Below are 10430 nucleotides of genomic sequence, written 5' to 3'. Positions count from 1 at the left end.
ATATACATTAATAATAAAAACAATAATTCACATTGTTATAAAAAAACATGCATCTAACATATAAGATGTAAAGTTTTCGGATATAATATTATTTATATCATTCTGTGAACAGTGTTGTTGATCTTGAATGAACAGTGTTTCTATTGTTGAAATAAAGAAGGTCATCGACATACTCAAATAACAAAAAAATTGATATTTTTGTAATTAATTAAACGAAAAAAAAAAAGATTTTTGGTTTGAGTTTTTCTTCTCTTTTCTAAATACTTAAATTTTAAATTATCAAGGGTACATATTTAATTAATCTGTTATTGAAGGCTACAGATTAATATTCATAAATTAATTATTACTACATGTTTGGTTTCCTCTTCTTTTTTTTTCTTCTTTATAGTATAAAAAGGGAGAGAATCAGAAAAAGGAACAGAGAGGCGTATTTTTCATAGCTGAACTTTGGGTCCCAGGTACTTCACCCAATAATATTCATCCACGTAGTCACATCTCACCCATGCGCATTAAGATACATACAGGAAATATACATCAATCTTTGTTTGAGTTAAGTAATTTGATTGATGAATAAAGATAATCAAGTTTTCTGTACCATTACTAATTTCTAAGCTTATTAAGATTAATTTTATGGAATAATTTGTAAGAAGACAATTTAAAACTGTTTATATGGGAAAAAAGATAAACAAAGATTATACTTAGTACTTTACCAAGAACATAATGATAACAAGGGTCAACTTGTTTTTTTTTTCTTTCACCTAGGGATATAGTAATAGAATCGCTTGTATATTTTTTAATTGGTGTCAAACATGTCTAAACGATATTAATTGTGAAACATAAAAAACAATACTAGCAATATCTATAAACCTTTAATCTTTTGCACTTGCACATGTTATCAACTAAGCCTTGATTCATTTACCAAAAGAAAAAAGAGGAAAGAAAAGTCACATAAGGTGTGGATTATTATATTATAAAGATTTAAGTATTAGCTTTAAAAAAACTCTTAGATTATTAAATCATGATTGCGAAAGTTTCCTTTGTATATTTTTTGAGTAAATTAATTATCCACCAAAAAATAAAGAAAAAGAACTAGTTCTTGATTAATAATAATACTATAGGTTTAAGCTAATTCGGAATTAAGTATGAAACAAAAGAAAAATGTGCCCTTTTAACATATCAAAATCAAACTGTCGGTATCCAGACGTTGTACTTTTAAATACGAACAAGAAAATGCCAACAAAGTTTTTCTTTTCTTCTTGTTGTTGTTGTTGGGCCCAATCGTAATAATGAACCATCATGAAAACTCAATTAACTACCAAACCATTTACAACTCTCACTAAATAATTCATCTTCTTCAGCAACCTCTCTCTCTAGTCTCTCTATACTTGGTGGTCCCAACTAGAGCTGGGCATTCGGGTAACCCATTCGGGTTCGGGTATTATCCATTCGGGTTCGGGTAAACGGGTTTAAAAAATAGAACCCATTGAGTATTTTTAGATATATGGGTTCGGTTCGGTTTGGGTACTATCGGGTTCGGGTCGGTTTGGGTTACAAATTTTAAAACCCGATTAGTACCCGAACTACCGGATACCCAAAAAAATATAATTAAATTTAAATAAATTTAGTTAAATTTTGACTTACTTAACAAAATATTTTAGATATTTTGATTATTTTTGATATTTAGGTATAAAACTAAATGAAATATTCAAAATTATAATCATAATTTTGGGGTAATTGCATTATATTAATAATAAATATTATAAATATGTTTATATGTTCGGGTTTAATGGATACCCAAACGGCTATCGGGTATTATCCGACCCTAACCCGAACCCACGAATATTAGAAAATAGAACCCAATAGAGTTTTATAGGCAAATCCATACCCAACCCGAACCTAGTTTTTCGGGTCGGGTTACGGGTTGGGTATTCGGATACAATTTTTATGCCCAGGCTTACTCCCAACCAAACGTCTATTTTTAATCTTTCTTGACATTGTCTCAAATAGTAACCATAGCTGCCTGCCTACCTCCATAATTAAAGTGTTGAAATTTTGTCTTTTTTAACGTTTAGGGGAAATAAATAAATAGAAAGATCATTTTCACGAGATGATGACATGATGTGTGGTAGTAGTAATACGATGTCCAGCAAATCCTACTAAAAAAGTAAAGGTAGTCCAATGGGCCCATAACGGGCCATTTTAGCTAAAAACTTCCAGCTATTTGAGTTTCAGATATACGCTAGTTAGTTATTCCTTCACCAAATGTCATTATGCAATAAAGAAACCATAGAGGCATAGAAGAGAATGATAGTAGTAGAGTAAGTAAGGGAACCAGGGATACATATCCTTCAACATTAAAACTCCAAAGCAAGATAGCAAGACGTCTCTACAACTCTTGACACAAACTACAAAAGATAAGAAGAAACATACGTTTGTGGAAACCTTCACACAACAGTTCCACACACAGAGACTATACTTGTCTCCTTATCTAACAAAACAACCCAAAGATAGTAGAGTGACAAAGCAACCAAGAAGCAGAATCAAAAGCAGAGCAGCAGCTTCTCCAGGTCCCTGTTACAATTGTCAAAAACTTGTATAAATTACACATTCAGATTTTCTTAATTAGAAGAGCTAAAGAGAGCTTCAGATTTTACCTGGTGAGCAGATTAGGCAGGATCACGAAACTTCAACTAGACAGAGGTGTTCTAGGTAAGAACATAAGGAATATATTTTCTTCACGAGAAGTGGATTAAAAGTGAGACTGAAATGGCTTGAATCTGGATGAATCTTTACCAGCAGAGATAGTCTAAGAGGGTCAGTAAAACTTGCTCTTCCCTTTTTCCTTTTCAAAAAAACAGGAAATGAGGCGAAGAGGAAGATCACTTAGCAGGAGAGTAGTTAGATTTACATCTTGTAAGGCTGGATCGAAGTGAATTAGAAGGAAGAGAAGTGGACTTAAAAAGAGAGCTAAAAAGAAAAAGATATGGACAGAGAGGGAGATACAGGACAAAGGTCACAAACTAAGAACCTGAAAAGACGAAACTTGGAAGAATGAAACAGAAACCCAGTATGATCAAAGGCTCTACTGCATATACAGGCTAGCTAGATGCTATCTAACCCACTTAAGAAAAGAAGCCAAAGGGAAAAAAAAAGACGACTCTAAGAAGAAACTATACAAAGGGCAAAGAGGAAACACTAATGTTCAAGCATCACCACATGAACTTAGCATTCACCCAGTATATATGTTAGAGACTGGTAAATTTTTGGCCATCCTATATGCTACACCAAGAATCAAGTCTTCTCTTTTACGCGATATCAATCTGCTTCCTGAATGTTTTCTACCCACTATAACCAGCTATTCCACCATTAATAACACCCCATCTGCATAGGAGATCCAGTAGTAACTGCTGACCAACTCTGAGTCAGGACTGCTTACGTGTTCCTTTACCATTGCTATTGAAATCTAAGAAACAAACTCAAACCAGCTTGGTGACTAACACCTTATTTCGATGTGCATAAAACTAAAACTAACCCCGTTCCCCTAAAAAGGCTCCTTATCTTCATTCATCAGCAGCATCAAGCTCAAGATTGAGCATGCGACGCAGTGTCATAGTGGCAGAGACAGTACTACGAAAAGGATTGTCACCAGATGAGGTTGGAGAAACCGGCGCAGACTTAGCAACTTCACGGATATCAACAGCAGAGTCAGGAGCAGGAAAGGTCAAAGATACCGTCCTCTTTTGTTGGAGAGAAAACTTAGGAATGGGCACAGAAGCAGGCGGGGGAGAGTTGGAGTAAGTAGGTCCAGCCCAAAGCTCAGAGTAAGAAAGGCTTCTCCTTTTGTCAACAAATTCACTAGCACACCTACGGATCTGAGGACCTCTGCAGTTAGCAGCAATTGGAATGGGACTAGTTCTTCTACCGCTGTCAACCAAAGGATGATTAAAAACCGGCAAAACAGACTTGGGAGAACGAGGAGAGTGAACTTGAGGAAGAGCAGCTCCTTTAGCTAAAGGTGTAGAAGAAGAAGTTCTCTTTGGCCTTGGAAGCAAACCAACACCAGAATGAAAAGTTCTGCAGTTGATTTGCCTGAAAGTTTTGGAAGGAGCTGATCTAAAACGATCATGATGAACAAGAGATCTCTTCCCATAATACTGATCCCTATGTTCCACTGCTACAATAAGCGTTTCCATTTCGAGATTAAAATCACACACTGTCAAAAGTAAGAAGCTTTCACTACCACAACAACTAGTCGCAAGAACACACTCGTTTCTCAACCGAATCTCGATAAAAGCGTATCTGAAAGAACACAAAATCCGAAACCCCAGCTCGTTTCGAAAAGCTGAAGAAAAAAATAAAAAAACAGTTTCATTTCAAGCCACAAAAATGGGGGAAACAAAAGTAAATCATCACCACATACGAAGAAGGAAAGCGAAATCAAAAGATCAGATCCTGAAAAAAAAAAAAGATAGCTTCCATTGAGAAATTCACCTTGAAAAAGAGGTCCTTTTGATGAAGACGAATCGCGAAGATTGGTTTGTTCTTCACTTTGCGAATCAAAGATGTGTTAAAAGAGAGTATCTTCTTTCTACTAGGGTTTTTAAGCCTCCATGGAAACGAAGATCCTACGGATCTGAGAAATGAGGTTTGATGATAGAGAAGAAGAAAGAGAGAGAGAGAGACGGAGGAGAGAGCAGTTGTCTTTTTAAGTGAGTAGGCAGGTACAGTTACTTCATGATTCTGTTTACTTGAAATGACCAAATTACCCTTGATAGTATCGATTGAGCATGTTGTCCTTTTCGTCTTTTACTCGATCAAAGTAATTAATTAATTATTATAAACAAAAGTAAATTCGGGTATTAAAGGCATTGGGTCGTCAAACTTAACTTAAGCGTCTTCCTCATTAATTTAATTTCATTATTCATGCATGAGAAGAGGACCCTCTTACGTCACTTTAAAAAAAAAATAAAAAAAAATTCATAACCGTTGTGTAATGTAATTTATAAAGTTTATGATTAAAAATAAATACAATTTATTCACTATATTTGAAACAATGGATGTCGTTTTCTTTCTCATTTACTTCTAAATCCAAGCACGATCATCAATGATCAATTTGCTTCTTTAAATATAAATGAGTTTTATTAATTTAGAAAAACGAATAATTAGAGATTATGTATGGACCAGGTACTTTGGTAGGGTCTTCTAATGAAGATATGTACCACCAATGTATGGCACTTAATGAAGAAAAAGATTCAGACATTGTATAGTTCCACAAATGTGGAATCATATAAACAATAATTGAAATGATTGAATAGAGGTTATTTTCTCAACTATATATAAATATATATGATCTGCCTGCAAATTCAGAAATTATTGCAGTACTTCACAATTATAGAGATCCCCCAATAATATATATACATACAGACACAGCACTTGTTTGTTTCACAGTTCCAAAAATAGAATAATGATGACAGTGGTGACGATAATATATATATATATATATATATATATAATCGGTGATATTTCATTTATGATGCTACTGCTTTTATTCTTCAGACTTTTTTTTAGAAGGTGATTACGGAGGGAGTATTAATTACGAAAACGTTTAAATCCCTCTTGGAAAAAGTGTTTCAGTGTTTATTCAACTTCAACCTCAAGAAGCTACGACGCTTTGGAATTCCCCACACTTCTAGATCTTCTAAATGCGCATAACATTCATGTTTGGGGTTTGTAAAGCTCTTGAAAGTTAAAGATTTAAAAGGTAGATTGGCTCATAAATTATACTCCCTCCATATTGATTTAATTGTTGTTCTAAGTTTATTTTGTATTTTACAATACTTGTCGTTTACACTTATCAATGCAAGTTTTGTAAAAAAATCTCAATTTTAACCTCACGTTTAATAATATCTCATCAGTCACTTTTAAATTAATATTGTTTGTGAGACCATCTCCAATGATTTTCTCTACTTTTTGAATTTTGCTCCAATAGTTTTCTCTATAAAAGAATATTCCCAATAGATTCTATTTTTATTTTACAATTAATACTTTTTATTTTTAAAAATTGCAAACTAATCGATTTTACTTTAAATTTTGTAACACTTTCGTAAAATTCTCTTTTGCAAATAGTAGTCTCAATATTTTAGAATAAATTTTTATACTTAAATTTATATTATTAGTTCTTAAAAATACTTATTTTATTTATTTTGGTCATAAATAAAAGAAGTTAAAGATTAAGATGACTACTTTGCAAATAAAATAGTTCACCTCTATTTATAGAGGAAAAAATAGAGTTCCTCTATAAATAGAGAAAAAAATAGCAATCCCTATTATGATGGTGAAAATATAGTACCATTGGAGTAAAAATTACTCTATAATAGAGTATAGAGGCAAAAATAGAGTACCATTAGAGATGCTCTAAGATCAAAATAGTCAACTTATTCAATTTTTTAATTTACTCAAAAAAAACCTAGAACATCAATTCCTTAAAATCGCTCTCCTTTAGATGACTCACCGAAAATTTGTGCTCTTCTCTTGTGAAACCATCTAGAGCATTAAAGACAATATCTGTAACTTTCACATCTTGGTAAACACAATAGGCACAAAGGTCTTTTTTGTAAGGAAGTTCTTTATTGTCGCGAAGTTCAAGATAAATGAACTGAAGTACTCCAAAGGTTTCCAATAACTCCCGAAGATGTGCGTTGGTAATGTATCTTGGAAGGTTCCCAACAAAAATACAGTCATTACCCTTAAGCATACTTGAAGATGTTGGAGTCCGACCAACAACATCTAATTTTAGATATGGACCAGGCTGGCTCGGACCAAGGGTTGCAGCTAGACATTGGTTATAGTCACTAGGTCTCCTCACATGCACTGGGTTTCCTTGGAAAAGAAAGATTATATTACTTAATTCTTAATCAGCCTTGTTTATGGGATAAAGAAAACATACAAAGCCAAAATCTCTGAGTGTACCCTTTTCATACATGTAGGTCCACCACTGGTCGATAACCCATTGTAAGGGTGAAAGAGAAGGTTGAAGCAAAAAACGCTCCAATAATATACTTTTTTGTTTCATTTATGATTTAACATGATATATATATGTTAAACCTTGTAATATTTCATTTATGATCAAAATTATAATTGGTTTTGCTACTCCTTCATTCATCTATTGTTGCTACCAAAATCAAATGCAACCTAAACCAAACTGAATAAACATATATATACTGACCAAAATATTGAAATAATAAAAACAGCAAATATGTATTTTTGATTTTTAACTTGATAACCTTAAGTGAAACTAGACAAACTAATTTTAGTCCACCATATTGCATATCTCACAGAATCGATAAAACCAAATGGAATAACTAAATGCCAATGTACTACAATAATATAAGAGAAACTAAAGATATACACAAACCTTACAAGAGGTACAAAAAAATAAAGTATATACTTTTCTAAAAATTACGTTTTACCAAGACCATCTTACCTTAACAGCTCTTTGACATGTACTTTTTATTTTTTTCCATATTACTATATACAGATTTTGTACACTTTCCGTTGTTAATATAAAATTAACAATTAGTCGGATGTATTTGAAGCTCCTGGCAATTAATGAATTCATAAAATGTCATTTTGTTCTAACTTCTAAGTGTAGTTTATTCCTTTTCTTTGTGACCAATTAAGTATATAGTAAAACTCCTATAAATTAATAATATTGAGACATAAATTTTGTATTAATTTATAAAGTAATATATATTATTTCATAGTATAAATGAATATTTTTTTATTCATATAGAGATATTTTCAAATTTTCAAAAATCTTGAAAAATATAAATTGGGATAATTTTACAAAAATAAGACTAGGCTTTTGGATATTATAAATTTAGAAGATTTGGAATTCAAATTTTAATATTTAGAAAAGAAAAATCTGACCAAAAATTATAAAGACTATAGATGAATTCACCTATACACATGATATATTAATTAAAATTTATAATTGATGGCTTTAGGAAAACCCACAACTTAAATCGATCTAACAACACAGATGAATACAACAAGAAATCTAACAATCACTTCATACCCATGTATTCCGAAGTCTAACAAATTTGGTATTCAAAATCAATTCAAGTGTGTTTGGTTTGGTTTTAGTCAATATAAAACTCATTTTAATCCAATCTATTTCAACCTAATCCATTAGGCCCATAAACGAATTTGACTCCTGAACCCATTAATACTCAAATTATCAACTCAATAAATTTTTGGATTGGTTTGGTTTGAGTTGATCAATTAATTTGGATCCATTTTGACACCCCTAGTTGTAATATAATAGCAACTACCAAAACAAAATGATACATATTTAGAAACTGAGAATTAAAAAAAAAACAAATTGTCATTTTCATGAAATTCTACATAGTAGACACAACATTATAGTTTGAAAATACAACAAACAATTATTTCATAGAGGTAAAGTGTTGGAGAAAATTCATTAAAAAAAAAGAATACATTAATGTATCAACTTCTAGATATATATATATATATATATATATATATAATTTTTATATATGTAAAATTTATATGATTATTAATTTATGATATGAATGAGACGATATATATATACACATTCCAAAATAATCATCTTATTATCTTATCGACAACTGTTAAATTTTATATTGGCCTAACTTGTGACCAACTAAATTTATTATTTTATAGTGTTTATTAATTTATGGAGATGTGGATGTTGGAATTACACACCCTAGTATTTGTTTATTTGTATATCGTGGGATAAATTTTCAAGAACAAAAGTACAAAACAAAAATACATATAGAAATAGTGTAGAAATGCAAGCTAAATGTAGAGAGAAAAATGTGTATGATATTCATATTGCTTAGGGTTTTGATCCCCATTTTAGGTGTACAAGGTCATGCATTTATACTCAAATATTTACATTTAATTGCCTAACTAATGTAATAATTCCCTCCTTCATGCGACTGTTTTAATCTAGCTATTAATGATGTAACGTCCTTGTTTGAATTCTTTTGGATCTTCCTTGGGCTTCGCTAATGGTGAACTCAACACATCCTAGTTGTGAACTCCTCATAACCTTCAGTCTCTTCAATTAAGTCTTTCACTTCGGATAAATCTTCAGGTTATTCTCCCCAAGCTCGAACTATTCAGCACTCATGGACAGTTGAACTCTCTTGTTATGTTCGAGATCCTCAGCGGTGGGCCCACTGGTTGGTGACATGGTAGGCTCCCTCTTGTATCCGAACTGGGAATTCGGGAATATAACATTCATAACATAGTACAATATACAAAGATAAAAATACCAATACATATCTTAAAGGGAATTTCAATAATTGGCTTCAATCTTTCTTCAAAATGAAGGATAAATTGAAGCAAAAAATGTTTCAATGGGTTGCTTTAGCTTTTACTTCAAAACAAATATTTTAGTATATTATATCTCTAATTTATTATTAATTGTTAACTATTTATCTAAGTTTTCAAATTTATAATTTTGACCCATTTGTTTCATTTTAAGCAATATTTTAGTACCATCATAATTTATCTAACTAAAGATTATTAATAAATTATATTTATTATATATCTTATTATATTACAAATGATTAATTAACACATTTCAAAGTGAAAATTAGCATTTTTGTATTGAGTCACAAACTTTTGGAACCATGTATTTTAACCATAAATAAAGGTTGTTAAAATTTGAAGGATTTTTTGTGTAACTAAAAATTTTATCTTCTTATTTTGAAGATGTGAATAATTTTCTTTCAAATATGATGGAACAACCAAAAAGGTGGTGACTTAGTGGTAGTTAGGCCTCGGCAAAAAAACCGGAACCAAAAATCCAAACCGAAACCGACCCGAAAATATGGACCCGAATCCAAACCCGGAATCGGCAAAATACCCTACTGGGTCCTAATCTCCAAAACCCGAAAACCCGGAACTGAACCCGGGACCGAACCGAGAACTGAATGGGTACCCGAAATACTCGAAATAAAATAATATACATAATATATTAGTTATAATTTGTTCCTTTATAGCATAGTTATTCAAAACTATAGGTTAAAATTTAAAAATATTTTTTTTCTAGATTAAAATACTCAAAATAACCAAAATCATATTGACATGTTTAACTATATATTCAAAAATTTAACCAAAACTTTTAAAACTTAAATTTTTAAAGTTTTTTTTCTTAATATTAAGTTTTAAAATTTTCGGGTAATCGGGTAAAAAACCGGGTATTTCGGGTAATCGGGTAAAATTTTGGGTAATCGGGTACAAAATACCCGAACCCGATTGATATCCGATTTTTTCGGGTATTTATAGGTTCTGAAATTTTAGACCCGAACCGATCCAAACCCGGTAAGACCTGAACCGAACCCGAACCTGATCGGGTCCTACCCGAACCCGACCCG

The 10430-nt window shown here is 31.6% G+C and overlaps 1 protein-coding gene across 1 annotated transcript; it reads right to left on the bottom strand.

The window, feature by feature from the left end:
* Positions 1–2323: 2323 nt before the first annotated feature.
* Positions 2324–4878, bottom strand: LOC104707818 (uncharacterized). Its single transcript, XM_010424249.3, has 3 exons — positions 4492–4878; positions 2655–4342; positions 2324–2571 (listed from the first exon to the last, which is right to left on the bottom strand). Exon 2 carries the CDS (start codon positions 4191–4193, stop codon positions 3561–3563), a length of 633 nt encoding a protein of 210 aa, XP_010422551.1. The 5' UTR covers positions 4194–4342; positions 4492–4878; the 3' UTR covers positions 2324–2571; positions 2655–3560.
* Positions 4879–10430: the final 5552 nt, after the last annotated feature.

This window comes from Camelina sativa, chromosome 8 (genome assembly GCF_030686135.1).
Source record: "Camelina sativa cultivar CO46 ecotype springtype chromosome 8, ASM3068613v1".
In the NCBI taxonomy this organism is placed as follows: Eukaryota; Viridiplantae; Streptophyta; class Magnoliopsida; order Brassicales; family Brassicaceae; genus Camelina; species Camelina sativa.
Note: the sequence above shows the minus strand (reverse complement) of the source record. Positions and strands in the feature narration are given on the sequence as shown.